The sequence below is a fragment of the Diospyros lotus genome, chromosome 5 (genome assembly GCF_014633365.1).
Source record: "Diospyros lotus cultivar Yz01 chromosome 5, ASM1463336v1, whole genome shotgun sequence".
NCBI classification, from domain to species: domain Eukaryota; kingdom Viridiplantae; phylum Streptophyta; class Magnoliopsida; order Ericales; family Ebenaceae; genus Diospyros; species Diospyros lotus.
The window spans coordinates 13,553,009-13,569,901 of NC_068342.1; the positions used below are offsets into that span (position 1 = coordinate 13,553,009).

The following is a 16,893-nucleotide window of genomic DNA, read 5'->3' on the forward strand; positions in this document are numbered from 1 at the left end:
TTCAGTTGCAAATAAATTTTTATGTTTAGTTTGATACATTTAAAATACAAAATTTAATTAAATTCTACACATGTATATTTAAAATAAATATAGAATTAAAATTTCATTTATAGAAAAAGGTTGTAGGGTAAAATTCATTTTTTTGAGAATGATAGATAGGGTGGGGTAGGGATGCTAAGGGTTTTTTTTTGAGAAATTCTATTTGCAGCTAATTTTTTTTGTTGCTCTTCACAATCTGTAAAAACTCACTTTATCTCTTTTATTTTTTGCAACCACGTTAATAACTCTTTTTACCCAATATTTTTCAAAAATACTCTCTTCTATTACTATTATTATACATGCACAGACACGCACAATTGGATAGTCGAAGATGGACGGGAAAGCAGCCATGCAAGGCGGTTGCTGCCGTCGACTATGGGCGCCCCCATGGTCATTTCCCCTGCCATCTCCAACTGTCCAATTGTGTGTGTGTTTATGTATGCGTTTTGATATATGTATATGTGTGTGTTTGTGTATGCATATCATATCCGACTCTCTTGGCTGCATCGTCTTTGACGTGAATGGGCGGCCACGTATGGCGACTGACAAGCAGTTCATTGAGGGAAAAAGTAGTTGCAATAGTGAATGTAAAAATGAGTTTTCAAATGAAAGTATTTTAGATATATTTAAAGGTGGTCGTGGAGAGCAAAATTAGTGACTATAAATAAATTTTTTCTATTTTTTTAAAGGGGTAAATTACCCTTTTACCCTCTCATTTTCATCTCTATTATTATTATTTTTTATAAAATTCATTTGGAAATTTTACACATCTTGCTTTAATTCTATGAAATTAAATTCATAAAATCAAAATGAATGTGTTTTTTCACTTTAAATGCAAAATTTTAAAATAAATAAAAAATAAAAAATAAAATTTTGCATAATTTATTTGGATAGCGTTTATTAAAATAAGTAAGATAAATTTGTATTAATATAAGGTTAAAATATTTTTCAAACCAAAATATGAGATAGTCAAGATAAAGATGAGAAGTATTCTAAATTTTTTATTAAATTGTTTTGAATGCATTGGGAGGCATATGAGTCATTTTTTTTATCTATAAAATCTAAAACAAATTTATTTAGAGAGAAAGATAAATTTATCTAAATAATTTAAGATAAAAAGTCAAATAATTTATTTTTTAAGAATTGACGTATAAATTTAATAAATATAATAAAATATATTTTTATTTAAAATATATTTTTTATAATTTATATTTTAATTAACAAACACCGTTAGTGAGAATGTAAAGATAAAACAACGAAAAAGGACACGGATTTACTTGTTAAACTTGGTGGTCCAAATGGGCCGGAACAAAAATATAGCCCAGCCCAATTACTCATATGCAAGTATCACAAAAATCTAATATAAAACCTAGCCTCCGTCTCCACATCAATTATAGGGTTTTCAGGTTGGAACAAGCAGGCGTTGGGCAAGCCAAAGCGGCGGCGACACTCACAGCCACTGTCAACATGGGTCGCATGCACAGCAGAGGGTTAGTTCTTCATTTTCTTTCTCAATGTATGTAAACGGATTTGTATACCCACTTTCTAAAGAATTCAATCTGTGTGATTTTGATTGCTTTTTTGTTGCCTTTTGAATTTTGTCATAGTAAGGGTATATCAGCTTCAGCTTTGCCGTACAAGAGGACTCCACCAAGTTGGCTGAAGATCTCTTCCCAGGATGTATGGAACCTTAATATATCCTCATTTGTACCAAATTCATTTATCTTTGAATGATGCTTCACCAGTTTTGCCTTTTTGTTTATTTTTGAAATTGTATATTTGATCTTCAGCCGATGGAACTTTAGGGTGTTTAGCCAGTTTTGAAGCCTGAGAGTTAATCATTGTCTTTCTGTCTTGAACCTCGAGCATATAGAAAAAATAAAAAAGGAAAGAAAAAATATATACTCTATGTTTATGTAAAAGTTAATGTTATTTCTTGGGCGGTCGTTGTTAGTAGAGAATAATAACGTGGTAAACGGAAAAGGAGGTAATGGTTTATGCTTTTGGGTTGATAAGAGACGGTGTTAGAAGTCTCAAAATTTGTCCCTATGGCTCTAAATGTTTGTGGTGGTCCATTTTTACAACCAGATCATCCTTCAATCTTCAACTGCAGCATTCACACCCAAGGTGTTATACTTCTTGTACTAGTGGCCATTGGCTAAGCCATTTGTAATGTACAAATTTATTGTTGAGTTGATTTGTTTGCATGCATAACTTTGTGTTTGTTTATTTTGTTCAAACTGAGCTGCATAAGTATTTATATTAAACTTCTAATCTATTGTAAAACAAAAGCATATTGATTTTCTCATGGGAGTATAACCATGCTCTATTTCTCTGTTTTATGCAGTAACTTTGTTGTTAATCTGTTATAAAGTGTTACGTTTTAGGAATTGATCAGTATTGTTGTTTGATGCTGTGATATGAAGGAATGTTCTGCTTTTTAAGAGTTAGTCTGTACCTTGGTAACTGTTAGCTACACGACAGCAATCTTGAATATGAACTAAACAGGAGGAAGTTTGGCTACGAAATTGACTATAGTTAATTAGGTATTTGAACATCATTTATCTGGTCCCAAAATTTGTTAGAAAACATTAAATTTTTTGATATTCCAGCTGGCCATCCAAGTGAGGACCCTGAAAGTTGCTGTCTATTCTTCTTTTCCTTTCCTTCAAAACTCCCAAAAAGATCAGGTTGCTTATATGCAACAATTTGTCATTGATATTATTCTCAATTGTGGTCAGTTGTTGACTTGATCAAAGGAATTTTATGCATTCTGTTGAATGAGCATCATTTAATTTCTAATTAGTTGAACCCTGCAGATCTATCAATCATGGTTCCATTTTCTTGTTTTTACTTTCATCTGTTATATACTTATTTCGTTTTCATTTATGAAAAATGAAATACTGGATTGGATTATTGTATTCATTTTGTTCATTGAATAGCCCTTCCATACTCAAATCAGTTTGATTGCAATTAATGGTTTTTCAATCTTATCATTTTAAACTTGGTTTGTTTGGTATGTTAAAGCTTTTCTCTAAAAAGAATTGTTCTCTTTATCTTTCAGGTTGAAGAGAACATCTGCAAGTTTGCTAAGAAGGGTATGACCCCTTCACAAATTGGTGTTATTCTTCGTGATTCTCATGGAATCGCCCAGGTGAACAGTGTCACAGGAAGCAAGATTTTGCGTATTCTCAAGGCCCATGGTACACACACACATATACATATATTAAAATCATTTTGCTGCTTGATTTCTCAATTTGACTTGGATAGAGTTTTGGGCTCACAATTTATACAAAATTGAACAGGCCTTGCTCCTGAAATACCTGAGGACCTCTACCATCTCATTAAGAAGGCTGTTGCTATCCGAAAGCATCTGGAGAGGAACAGGAAAGACAAGGATTCCAAGTTTAGGTTAATCCTGGTTGAGAGCAGGATCCACAGACTTGCACGTTACTACAAGAAGACAAAGAAGCTTCCACCTGTCTGGAAATAGTAAGTTCACATATTTTTTTCTTGTGTACATGTAAATAGATCATATTGATCAATGCTAATATTCATTTGATTTGTCCCCCAAAAAATCATGTATTCAACCTTATTGTGCATCCGTATCTTATATTTCCAGCACTGGGATTCTTAGAAGAATGTTTCTGTTGATATATTATATAAATGTTGCAAAGAGTGCTTACAATTGAGTTTGTTTCCAAATGGATTCTTTGCTTGGTTTGTGAATTGCAACCACTGTTTTGAAAAGCGCTAAGTGCACTTAAGCATAGAAGGCCTACGGAGCTTAAGCATAAAGCGAAGTACACGTTTAAGAAAAGTGAAATGCATTTAAATAAAATGAAGAGATTAAATTTTTATAATCATAAAAAATATAAACTATTAAGAAAACTAAATAACAGTGAGGGCTGTAAATTTAACAAATGCCGTTTTTCATTTATATTTTATACCTATTTACAAGTTCATGCAACCATAGCAAAAACACAAGGGATATATAAAAAGATACAATCTGGTTAGTTGCTGGTCCAGTGGAACTTGGAAGACAAACTGGTCTGAACTCTCAGTTGCAAGGATCCAAATATGCTAAGGTGTCTTTTTCAATTTGTTATTTTTTTATTTTGCTGAGTCTGTTGTTTTTTGTAAAACTTTGGCTACAAAACCCTACTATTTGTTAACACTATTTATATAGAAGATCGCTTAGCAGAACACTGAAAAATCATCCCTAATTTACAAGAATCCCCAATTAATCAACCCCTAATTTACAACAATTCCCAATCAATTAATCCCTAATTTTTAGCAATCTGAAATCAATCATTAGTTCCTAATTTACAGCAATTAGGAATAAGTTAGAAACTCCTAATGCACACCTAATTACATATTAAATATTTTTTTCTCAGTAAATACAACTGAGTCTTCTTTTTGTTCTTTTAAATGTATATATGATTTTATTTGTTCTTTTTATGATCTGATAATAGCTTTTTTTTGGGGTAAGGACTAGTTGCAAGCGACCACCATTGCAAAAATTTAAACAAATCTAACCACATATTTTTTGATTAAAAAAAAAAAAAACACCCGAGTGTATTTCTGAAGTGCTCTTCATAGCATGTCAAAGCTTGCAAAAATTTAAACAAATCTAACCACTTATATTGTTTGATAAAAGACAAAAAAAAAAAAAAAAAAAACACCCAAGTGTATTTCTCAAGCACTCTTCATAGCATGTCAAAGCTTAGGTAAAAGCACAACTTAAGCACACTTTAGAAACACTGATTGCAACAAATTGATTGAGGATATCTGATTCTTGGTTATCAGAACTACCTTTAGCAGGTAAAAAAACATTTGGGTTGGTCATATAACAAATGTTTAGCAACTTTCATGTTTTGTATTTTGGAGTTATATTTTATGCCCGACAATGCTTAGCAGCAACCATGTTTTATATACTAATTTATGGCTGAACCCAAAAGATTGATGGAAGGAGATTAAGGTGCCTGTAGAACAGGGCATTTGTATTTCTTGGTTTGTTTACCGAGTTGATACTTGTTTTTGGTTAAACAAATTATTGAGTGACTGAAGTTGAAATAGTTCTATGTTCTTGTTACTTTGTATGATAAGTTAATTGTGGTTTCAGATAACTTCTTCTGTATTGTGGCATTAGCTGTAGATCAAATAAATGGAGTGCATTGTGATAATCAGGCTGTGCTTCCATGTTTACGTGAAGAGTTCTGGATGTCAATGCATTAGAAGTAGATTAAGATTGATAGATTTGTGAGATGATACATATAAAAGAAGTTTAGTGGAGTCATTTAGTTTTGTGCTTCAGAGGTTAATTCTGTGAGAGTACTAAAGTTGAAATGAAGCTTTTAATTTATGCAACAGATCTCAGTATTTGATTATTTGGCAACGTTCAAAATGTGAATACCCCTTTTCCATGCAACTTTAACCTTGAATGTTCTGGAGAAAAAGAAGCATGTCTTGTAAATTTATTTTAACCTGTAATGAAATGTTTTCTGTTGTTTTTATTTTTTTGCTAGGTCAAAACCAAATGTTTTCTGTTTCTTCTGCAATCTTTATATGACACATGATGTGCGACTCTATTTAGACATTGGATGAATGTAATGTGGGGTTTACAAAAGCAAACTAAAAGGCACTCTGGGTGGCGTAATGAAGTGTACAGTATACTTGGTCACCTTTTGTTTGTCTTACGTGTGAATCTATTCACATGGCTAGTAGACCCATCTTCATCCCATGGATAGATGAATAGATTCAAACAACTATATTTTTTTCCAAATACATAGGAAAATGTAATTTAAATGCATTTTCTATGATCAATTCATGTTGTCAAAAAGTTATTTTTTCATTCAAAAAGTTATTGTTTTATAATGTTTTACTTGATTCATGGTTTGTTATGATACGTGGTATGGGTGGGTTGTTTACATAATCCATGAATTTTACAAGATGATTCCTATTATAATTAAATTGGGAACAAATTATTTTGCCCTAGTGTTAATTTCAGATCCCTAGCTTTTGGTTGCTTTTATTTCAACAGCTTGAGAATTTTTGTTTTAGCGTTTTTTAATCATCTTTTTTCTAAATTAGGGTTTGTCTATTTCACAATCCAGTGTGCTATTGCACCAAAATCAAAATTTAGGACTTGGATCACAGTTCCTTGGGGAACTGTGCAATCTTGATATAACTGATCTTATATGGGTTTTGGAATTGCACGAAGAAGTTTTGGGAAAACAAAGTGCTAATTGAGAATTCACAGATGACATTGTTATTGTGAATTATGTACTTACCCAGCTTTGGTGACATGATCTGTCTTGTGCCCGAAAAGACATTGTGGGGGTACAAGTAGTAGACTTTGTGGTTCTCCCACGGAGGGGGATGGGAGTTATTTAGCCAGTTCCTGATTTCTTATGATTAGGATTTGGCAAATAGGCAGGCAATGGGACCAGAAAGATCCAAGTCAGGAAGATGTTTGATCCTACACAGCTTAATTGTTTTTGCTGAATTCATCCTAGATGTGAGTTCTGGGGGAAGAATGCTGTTAGCCTGAATTGATTGTTTTTGGCAATTTAGCTGAATATCCTCGTTTTGTAGCTTAACCTTTTTTTCCCTCTTGCCAATTATTTATCTTTTCCTCTTAATGTAGCATATGCCTGCCTTGCTCTTCTTTGTAATTGCTCGTTTATGTTTGTCTAGTAGTCCGTCCTCCGTTGGTCATATACTGTTGCACATGTTCTGTTACTCTGCTTTGCAATTAAATAAATATTAGAAGCACATCTTATTGTTGACACTGAAATTAGAAATGTTTCAGATGACTGTTTTACTTCTCTTCGTCTTGAACATGGTTGTACCTCGGCACTAATGCTTATTCAATTTGTTCTTTGTTTGCAGTGAGTCTACCACAGCCAGCACTCTTGTTGCATAAGAGAATATTTGGTAATAGTTTATGGGTTTTGTAATCCACTGCCCCTTTGGACGAACAAGATTTGGTAGTCATGAGTATTTTAGACGTCTCTCCTTCTAAACTGCTGTGAAGTTCCTTGTGAGCCCAATTTTATTATTGAACGAGGACATAAGAACATTTGTAACAGATAATTCCGTCCTTTTAAGCTCCCCAATGCGCAGAGATTCTTAAATTTGTGTGGCTGTTTTTTTTTCCCCCCTGGAAAACACATGCCAGTTTACAATTAAATGCACCTTCGAGCCCATGTTTCATCTTTATTACTGTGGATTAACTTAAGAAAGAGAGAACTCAGTTTTTTAAGTGTTTCCGTAAATCCAGAATTGACTAATTCCTGCATCGGATGATCTGGTCTTCAAACTGCCTACTCTTGCTAGGAAGCTATGAAGCTTCTTGATTAGCAATGTTGTGTTTATTAGCATTTTATCACCTCTAAATTGTATTTATTTTGAACTTAACGGTCAAGCTTTTTCCCTCCCTAAGCCCATGCTAGTGTTGTTCCTTGGTAAGCATACATGGTATTAATAGTCACTCGAATTTAATTTCATTACACTTTTTCAAGTCCCATTATGTATCCATATATATTACGGAGGCCCTGAAATTTTATCAACCTAACAAACATACCCTCCTCTCCTTTTCCATCCCTATTGCAAATGGGATCCGTTTGGTTTGTGCTTGTGCTAAGTGGGGCAGAAGAGCTTTTACTTACACTATGAGATGAGAATTGCCCCACGGCCCATCAATCAACTTAAAGAAACAATCTGCCTAATCATGCTCGCACAGCTAGTGTTTTGGTGTGTGTGAACATACTGTTTTTCTGCTTTCTCGTGAAATATGCTTTTGGCGCTGCATCTTTTCCGAGGATCTCTGTTAACAAAAGTGTGCCTTTTCTTTTGTTAGTAGCCCTCGTGTATTTGTTTTTAGCTGGCTAATTAATCAAACCAAGCAATTATTAGATGATCTTCACATGTGAAAAGCGGGTCTTGTTTAACATTATTTGCTATCAGCTAGGTTTGTGCAATTTTCTTGATTTAAATGCACCCCACCAAACGAACAAACAAATGTCACAGTTACTGTTTGTCGCACTTTGTTGGCTGGTTTGTGAAAAAGAATTGAAGTTTCCACTTTTTGGAAGATAACACACACAATACTCCAATTATCACCTGTGCAAAATTCTGTTAAAAAAGACACAGAAGGGAGGAAGCTTATGGCACTTTACCCTTGCCCTTCCCTTCTGATTCAGAAGCCCAATCAAGGGGGGGTGGCACTGGCAAATCACAGGTTGTCCTTTCGTGATAACAGGAAAGCATCCATTTACAGTTCCTTGTTTTCCTTTGTCAACTTTTTCTTTTTGCCCATTTCTTTGTCTTTCTTTGAATGTGGCCCATATTCTGACATGAGAAAATTAAAGTCACTAAGATGGTTTAAAGCTGATATATTTACTAAGTTATGCTTGAGTAAGTTTTGTCCCCAATATATGGTCATTAATGAGCTTATTTGTTTGTGTAACAATTTTATATGAAATTTTATAATTAATAAACAGAGTCTTTTAAGCAACAATCAAGTTATTTTGTTGGGTATCAAAGATGATTTGGTTGATCCATTTTAAGAACCATTCCATCACAAATGAAGTTGGTGGATGATGTGGGATTGGAACTAACAAAACCCCTGACAAGGGTGGATCAGAATTTTATTCTCAAAATATAAGTTAAGTTGTTAGACCACGATAAGTTGAAATTCGTATTAATAGGTTGCATGTTTGATTTCTTACTCTGTGTAATGAGACAAAATCTCCATTTACGATTTACCTCATCTGTTAAAATTAAAAATATGAATGGTGAAAAATTGTGCAAGAATGATAATATTGCGGGTGAATCAGAATTTTATTTCTCAATTTTGAGTTAAGCTTCTTATTAATAATCATTGACCTGGAGAAAAGTAAATGATGAATGCAGTGATTGACAGTGAGGACACTAATTCATATCTTTTCATAGTCTTTTGTTGTGACATCTACCTAGATCATGTTTGGCATCGAATTTATGGTTGATTTGAAGAAAGTTTAATGTTATATGGGATTTGGTTTAAAGTCAAATGAGATAAATAGGAAGTTTAGTAAATTTTTAATTTTTTTTAACTCTAATTCGATTAGGTGTATTAGAGGATCTAAACTTAATTTGAGTATTTTGATGTATTTACATGAATTTAAATATTCTACCAAATATTATAATTTAAACTTAATTTATCAAACATTTTATTTTATACAATGGAATCCACCTTTAACTCAACCAACCATCCACCTCAATCCCAAATTGGGTTATTCTGCTCTTATTAAAGTCCTATTTCTTTTCTTCACCCTCAATTGGAGAATGGATGAAAAATTAATTTTAATTCTAATAATTTTTTTAAAAATTCAAATATACCTTTTGCTTAATTGCCCTATCTTTTGATTATGGTGGTATAATCAAAAAAATATTTTTCAATTAGATCCATTAAATATTTTTTTTCTTTATTGTCTGTTAACTTCCATTCCAACCTCTCTCTCAATCAAGATATTTTCATTTAATTTCACTTATTTATCTTGTGTGATGATCGACTTTATATGATTCAATGTGCTCGTGTCCTTAATTATATAAATAGAAATAAATTATAAATTAAAACTTTAATTTCACATTAAAAAAAAATTAAATTCATGACTCATCACCAAACAAACATATTACTGTCCTTTGCCCTTTTACTATCCGGCTTATCCCTGGATCACTTATTTATCCTTTGATTCCATTATTAGGAGAGAAGGTGGCGGCTGCGAATTAGGGTTTAGTCTCAAACAGAATAATAAAAAGTAATGCTCACGGACAAAGAAATCTTAATAATATCATGCTCATGCAAATCATGTTCTGGCCTGGCAATGTACTATCCCATCATCATCAGCATCCGCAGCAGCAGCAGCAAGTACTTACCCTCAACCAACTACGTAGTCAGAACAAGTTTGAATTTTCATTTAAGACAGACAGTGAGTGACCTGGGAATTGGGAAAGAAAGGGAAAGCCAAGCCAAGCAAAGCAAGGGTGGGTCTGTGTGTGACTTACTGGCTTTCTTAAGTTTGGCAAGGATTTAATAAAATTTTAATATTTAATAGTTACTTTTTAACATTTAATATTTATTAAATTAAAAATAATATATCATCTCTCTATCTCACTAAATTCATCAATCAATCTCCATCATCAAAGATCACCCAAATTCTAAAATTAGGCAGCTTGCTTGCTAAGCAGAGTTTTCAAAATTTTGTTCCTCCACTCCACAGCACATGTGTTTTGAAATAAATGGCAGAGAGAGAGAGAGAGAGAGAGAGTATGGGCATATGAGATGAATGATTGAGAGAGAGTTGATATGAATCCAAATTGGGATGCTCCTTTATTCTCTTTATGGGGCCAGTCGGCAGTCGCTCAGTTGCTTTGCAGACCAATGAATTTGAAAGATGGATAATAGGGAGAGTGTAGTGTAGTGTAGTGTAGTGCAGTGTTAGAAAGAAAGAAAGAAAGAAAGAAAGAAAGACAGAACTCTCTTCTTCCCATACATACATACCCATCTACGTACCCATTTTCCCAAATTTTCTCAGCTCAGCTGTTTTTCCACCACCAACAGTACTGATTTTTATTCCAAAACGTCATATTCTTCACTTGCCTTTGCCAGCTTCCCATGCTGTCCCATTCCTGTTCCTTCCTACTCCGATAATCCTCATTTCCCTTCCTTTATATTTTCCTCTCAAGCCCGGCCCGCTGCTTCCTAGTGTTAAGGCATCTTCTTCTTCTTCTTCTTCTTCTTCTTCTCGCTGTTAAATTAATTCTACTTAACTTAATGATATTCTATGCATGAGTTAGGTATTCATTGCTTGCGTTCACCATTAAAACTACATTTTGTGTAACACTACATTCTGTATATTTATCTATTTAAGTTTAACGACAAAAGTTTGGGAAATTTACTTGAATATTCCCAAACTCTACTGGGTTCGGTAAAATTTTAATATTTAATATTAATATTTGACATTTAAAATTCAACATTTATTTGAACCAATCACAAACTGCCACGTCACCCGTTCATCTTATTAGATTTGTGATCTCAAATGAATTCCCCCAAACAACATCTAAGAATAATAATATCTTGCTACCACACCAAACCTCAATATATATATATATATATATCATTTTTGCATTTAATTAGGGGTGTAGCCTACGTTATTCACATGCAAGCAAAACTTATATCAAAAAGAGATAATGAGATATAAACTAATTTGAGTTTTATATAAATTTAGATTTAAAATAATTATGATTAAATCTAAGATTTTAAATTCAAACCAACCCAATTATATACCTAATGAAACTAAATTAAAAAGTCCAAACAAAACAAATAAGCACAAAAGCATATTGACAAACATAGAGACTTTTTTTTTATATAATAAAAACGCAATAACTTTAATAATATTTATTTATACAAGTTTGGTGGAGTGGAGTCGGGTCCGTGGACTAGATGATTTAATTTGAACTTTACTTAATGTCACCAAATCTAATTAAAGAATTGAATTAAAATCAAATGAAATTAAAAAGAACCAAATTCCTAAGCTTATTTGAACTCATTAATGCCCTTAACAGTTATGTATATATATATATATGTTGATAATCGAAATGGTAATTTATGATTAATATAAATAAATATTAAATATTAAAATTTATTACAAAATATTAAAAAATTAAAATTGATAAACCAAATTAGTTAGGAGAACCCAAACTTTTTACCAAAATAAATAAATTGCATGGGGTTGGTGAAACGGTTGTCGGACCCAGCCAGAGGGTTTGTGACCGATTACCGGTGCCTCCGGTTGCCCGGATTTGAATCTGAAAGCCATCTCCCTTTAATATCAAGTTATCAACTCACAAAGAAAGGCACTTTATTTTTTCTTTTTCCCTTTCTTTTTCTCAGCATCTCTCACAAAATTAGACGCCTTCTTGACTCTTGCACATGTTCCTCCTCTCTCTCTCTCTCTCTCTCTCTCTCTCTGAGTGGAAAGATTTAGAAGATAGATAAAGCCACAAACTTTCCCAGTTCCCACCAGCGTTTTCTCGCAAACCAAACATGGGTCTGCTCTCTCTGATCATCCTCGCCATCTCCACATTCCTGCTTTCATACCCATCTCAAGCTCTCTCCCAACCCACCTCTCAACTCACCATTCTCATGGCCATCAAAGCCGCTCTCGACCCTCAAAGCCTCTACCTCTCCTCCTGGTCTGCCACCGCCGCCACCCCCTGCAGCGGCGCCTTCGAAGGCATTGCCTGCAACGACCGTGGCCAGGTGGTCAACATTTCCCTTCAGGGCAAAGGCCTCGCAGGCCAAATCCCCCTGGAGATTGGCCAGCTCAAGAGCTTGTCTGGGCTCTACTTGCATTTCAATGAGCTCCATGGAGTGGTTCCCAAGGAGATAGCTAAGCTCAGCCAGCTCTCGGATTTATATCTCAATGTCAACAATCTTTCCGGGGAAATACCTCCCGAGATTGCAAACATGTCTAATCTCCAAGGTCAGTCAACTTCATTACTGTTTGGATACTGCACTTCTAGCCAAATGGGTTCTTCTTCTTCGGGCAAAATGTTTGTTTTCTGGGTTAAGGTTTTTCAAGTCTCGGTGTTTCTTAGGTTCCTGTTCATTTGTGTTTCTGATGTTGGCTTGAATTGTATGAAACTAAAAAAAAGAAAAACTAAAAAGATTTATGCATTTTTTTGACTTATTCAGTTTCAATAGCACTGTTAATTTCTGGGTTTGCCAAAGACTTACAGGGGTGAAGCTTCTTTATCTCTTACTCCTTCCTCTTTGTGGCTTTATATATAGGCTTTTCCGCAAGTTCAAAAGTTCCGTTAGAAGAAACTCTTAATGAGACTCAAAAACAATGAATTTGTACTGTTTTGAAGCTATTTATTTATTGAGAGAGTTGTCATAAAAGAGATAAAGATAAACCTACCATATATCGAGAGTTGAAATGCATTGATGGAAGTCATGTAATTACATGAATCTAAAATCTCGTTCTCAAACTTATTTTCTTTCAATGCTGATCTATTATTTTTGAACTCGTCTTCGCCTTGCCTCTAATTTATTAGCAAGGCTCAAGATACCTGGACAACAGAACCTTATTGGATTATCCTCTTTTATTATTTTATTTTATTTTTACTGCAGTTCTACAACTCTGTTACAACAAGTTGAGAGGAAGCATTCCCCCGCAGTTAGGGTCTCTGAAGAAGCTCAGTGTTCTAGCTCTGCAGTATAATCAACTGACTGGTGCAATTCCAGCAACTTTGGGGGATTTGCCAAATTTAAAAAGGCTGGATTTAAGCTTTAATCAACTCTTTGGTTCAATCCCGACAAAGTTAGCCAATGCACCAGTGCTTGAAGTTCTGGACATCCGAAATAATTCCCTTTCTGGCAGTGTCTCCATAGGTAATATTCTTGTCTTTGTTTCCACATTCATGCTCACATTGCTGATGTTTGAATCCCAACAAACCCAACAAACACAAGCTTTAATCACTCTTTTTTCTCTTTTTCGTTGTTTTGTATGGATGAAACGAAGCTATGAAGAGATTGAATGATGGGTTCCAATATGCAAATAACACGGGCTTGTGTGGGGTTGGTTTTTCTACCTTGCAAGCTTGCAGTGCTTCTGACAATCTAAACCCTACGAAACCAGAACCATTTAGGCCTGGCTCAAATGGTCTTCCGAAAAAGGGTATCCCGGAGTCGGCAAACTTCAAATCGAATTGTACTGAAAGGCGTTGTTCAGATCAGTCAAAGCAGCCAGTACTTGCTGTTGTATTTGGAGTAGTTGGAGTAATAGTTGTATTGACAATTACCGGCCTTGTTGCATCCTCATGGTACCGTCGCAGGAAACAGAAAATTGGAAGTGCCTTTGATACCTCTGATAGTCGACTTAGTACTGACCAGGTCAAGGAGGTCTACAAGAAGAGTACATCTCCCCTCATCTCTTTGGAGTATTCCAGTGGCTGGGATCCGCTGGCTAAAGGTTGCAGCGGAAGTGGTTTTTCTCAAGAAATGTTTGAGAGCTTTATGTTCAATCTAGAAGATGTTGAGTCTGCCACTCAGCACTTTGCGGAGGTAAACTTCTTGGGAAAGAGTAGTTTCTCGTCTACCTACAAGGGGTTGCTGAGGGATGGTTCTTCTGTCACCATCAAGTGTATTGCAAAAAGTAGCTGCAAGTCGGATGAAGCTCAATTCTTAAAGGGGCTGAAGATCCTCACCTCGCTGAAACATGAAAATCTTCTTAGGTTGAGAGGTTTTTGCTGTTCAAAGGGGAGGGGAGAGTGTTTTCTCATCTATGATTTTGTCCCAAATGGGAACTTGTGCAAGTATCTTGACGTGAAGGCAAGCACTGGGAAGGTTCTTGAATGGTCTACCCGAATTTCTATCATCCAAGGCATAGCTAAAGGTCTGCTTCCTTGTCTTCCTATTCCGAAAATTGTTCTTATATTTTTAATCTCATCTCACAACAACTGGTAAGCCTTTGGAATTGTAAGTTACTCCCAAAGACAACCTAACCTTGAAATAGAAGGAAATAACAAACTGTGGTTTTTAATTATGAACATGCCCTCCTTTGGTTCCAACGAACTGATTCTGTTGTTTTCTGGCAGGCATTGGATATTTGCATGGAAAGAAAGGAAAAAAACTTGCACTAGTTCACCAAAATATATCTGCTGAGAAAGTGCTCATCGACGACCACCGGTATATCCCATTGCTTTCTGATGCCGGCCTGGACAAACTCCTAGCCGATGATGTTATCTTCTCAACACTCAAAGCCAGTGCAGCAATGGGGTACCTCGCCCCCGAGTACACTACCACTGGCCGGTTCACCGAAAAGAGCGATGTATATGCATTCGGTATGATCATATTTCAAATCCTCTCTGGAAAACACAAGATTACCCACTTGATTCGTCAAGGGGCTGAAACATGCAAATTTGAAGACTTCATCGACACCAATCTTGATGGAAACTTCCCTGAACCTGAAGCTGCTAAGCTGGGGAAGATTGCTCTTCTTTGCACTCATGAATCTCCCGACCAAAGGCCGGCCATGGAAACTGTGACGCAAGAACTAACTGAATTTAGCATTTGCTGAATTCTCTATGTTGTTCGTGCCCCATCATCTAAATGACGAGGTAAAATAGGCAGGCCATCAGTATCTCTTGGTGATGACGTGAATGTTCAAGGACTAATTTACTGTTAGTCTTCTCAAATGCTACGTGTCCTTCCTGAGGGACTGGATGTTGTGCATTTTGGAAGTGTTCTAATTATTATTGTAGATTGTAGGTAGAGAAAGCGCTTGAAAACCCTTTAATACTTGTAGCATTGATCTTTAGCCATTTGACAGCGAGTTTCCTTCACCTGGACCGATGTCTTTGGAAGTTATTTGGTAGTTTCATGTTAATACATGGCTAAATCTCAGAACTTCATCCTCCCATTTTTGTTCAAGTATTGGGATTTTGGAACCAAGTATTGCTCAGTCATTTCAATTTTCATGTAAGCAACGATTGAAGAGCATAAAAGAAGAGACCACAATGTAACTGTACGAATTGCTCAGTCATTATGTTTAGGTTGATATTCTATTGTTTTTATGCTCCCGAGAAGGCTGTATAGTTTATTGGTGGATAGCTTTTGACAGGCTAGAAGTAGTGATATCAATCATATCATTAGTTACTCTGCTCGTAAACCTTATTCAGGGATGAGTAGCTATCAAAAGTTTATCAAGAGTATAACACCCAAACTCAGATATTTCTCATCTTCATTCAAGATTGACACGCACTGGGTTCCCACCTTAAGAAAAGTGATTCTGTTTTCATAAGGGAAAAGAAAATTCGAAATGCATCCAATATTTTTTGAATGAATGCACTCTGCTGTACATCTTAACAGTATTAAAGTAAGATCCTATGCTTGCAAAATTTTCGCACAAAAATGTCATTAGAGTTATGTGTCAGTAATATTTATGTAATTATAAGTCATATCGTTATGAAAATTCTACACAAATATACTGACTGAAAATGACCAAAAAACAAGTGAATTTGAATTATTTGCTTTCTCACCTAGGAGGAGAAGAAGAAGAAGAAGAAGAAGAAGAAGAAGAAAGGAAAGAACTATTTGCCTTCCCATCCCAACAATCCCAATTGTGAAAGGCTATTTTACCCCCTCTCCATTGAGCCCAATAATATCAGATTATCAGAAATCCTACTGACAGGGTAAGTTGGGTATTTTCAAATTGGCAAGTAGCTTTATAAAAGTGTGGAAGCTCTCTTCTTAGTATAATGAGGTCTAAAAGTGAGAACCAAAGGGATGCTTTGTTCGATAGAAGGGGAAACAAAGGGGACGAAAGGGGAGAGAGTTTCTCAACTTAAAGGCTGGTTTAGGAATGATTTTTCAAAATTATAAAAAGTTGAAATGAATTTAAAAGCATACATTTGGTGAAATAATTTTAAACATTATTTTCAGATAATTAATTTTAAAATACTTTAATTTTGGGAGACAAGAAAACAATACTTCCTCTAAAAAGAAATATTATAAAAAAAAAATGAGAATCATATGAAAATAGACTTTTTTTAAAAAAAAAATTCAGGGTCTTTTTTTTTTTTTAAATAGTGAAAATAAATAAAAAGAGCATCACAAAAATTGTTTCTAAATGGGTCTAACATACCGACTTTTATAATAAGAGTTTCCTTTTTTCTTTTCAACGTGAGTTGGTTTTTAAAAATAATGTCAAAACCTAGTATACTGTTGCTAAATAATAGAAAATAGGAACTCATAAATATTCATATATTGAGAAATAAAATAACTAATATTAATAGGAATGTGTT

The 16,893-nt window shown here is 34.6% G+C and overlaps 2 protein-coding genes across 2 annotated transcripts; both read left to right on the forward strand.

Annotated features, from left to right (window-relative positions):
* Positions 1 to 1,395: 1,395 nt before the first annotated feature.
* LOC127802713 (40S ribosomal protein S13) lies at positions 1,396 to 7,180 on the forward strand. The gene is made up of 5 exons (XM_052338699.1): positions 1,396 to 1,529; positions 1,647 to 1,719; positions 3,104 to 3,242; positions 3,345 to 3,531; positions 6,934 to 7,180. The coding sequence occupies exons 1-5, from the start codon at positions 1,507 to 1,509 to the stop codon at positions 6,965 to 6,967; spliced, it is 456 nt and encodes a 151-aa protein (XP_052194659.1). The 5' UTR covers positions 1,396 to 1,506; the 3' UTR covers positions 6,968 to 7,180.
* Positions 7,181 to 11,961: 4,781 nt separating this feature from the next.
* On the forward strand, positions 11,962 to 15,496 carry LOC127802854 (protein NSP-INTERACTING KINASE 2-like). The gene is made up of 4 exons (XM_052338908.1): positions 11,962 to 12,569; positions 13,220 to 13,480; positions 13,611 to 14,483; positions 14,686 to 15,496. The coding sequence occupies exons 1-4, from the start codon at positions 12,131 to 12,133 to the stop codon at positions 15,165 to 15,167; spliced, it is 2,055 nt and encodes a 684-aa protein (XP_052194868.1). The 5' UTR covers positions 11,962 to 12,130; the 3' UTR covers positions 15,168 to 15,496.
* Positions 15,497 to 16,893: the final 1,397 nt, after the last annotated feature.

Excerpts from the sequence above, each read along its gene's own strand:
- LOC127802713 (XM_052338699.1), top strand. The coding sequence starts at position 1,507 with ATGGGTCGCATGCACAGCAGAGG. Across the intron at positions 1,530-1,646 it reads GGTCGCATGCACAGCAGAGG|TAAGGGTATATCAGCTTCAG; the intron begins GTTAGTTCTTCA and ends ATTTTGTCATAG. Across the intron at positions 3,243-3,344 it reads GCGTATTCTCAAGGCCCATG|GCCTTGCTCCTGAAATACCT; the intron begins GTACACACACAC and ends AAAATTGAACAG.
- LOC127802854 (XM_052338908.1), top strand. The coding sequence starts at position 12,131 with ATGGGTCTGCTCTCTCTGATCATCCTCGCCATCTCCACATTCCTGCTT. Across the intron at positions 12,570-13,219 it reads AAACATGTCTAATCTCCAAG|TTCTACAACTCTGTTACAAC; the intron begins GTCAGTCAACTT and ends TTTTTACTGCAG. Across the intron at positions 14,484-14,685 it reads CATCCAAGGCATAGCTAAAG|GCATTGGATATTTGCATGGA; the intron begins GTCTGCTTCCTT and ends GTTTTCTGGCAG.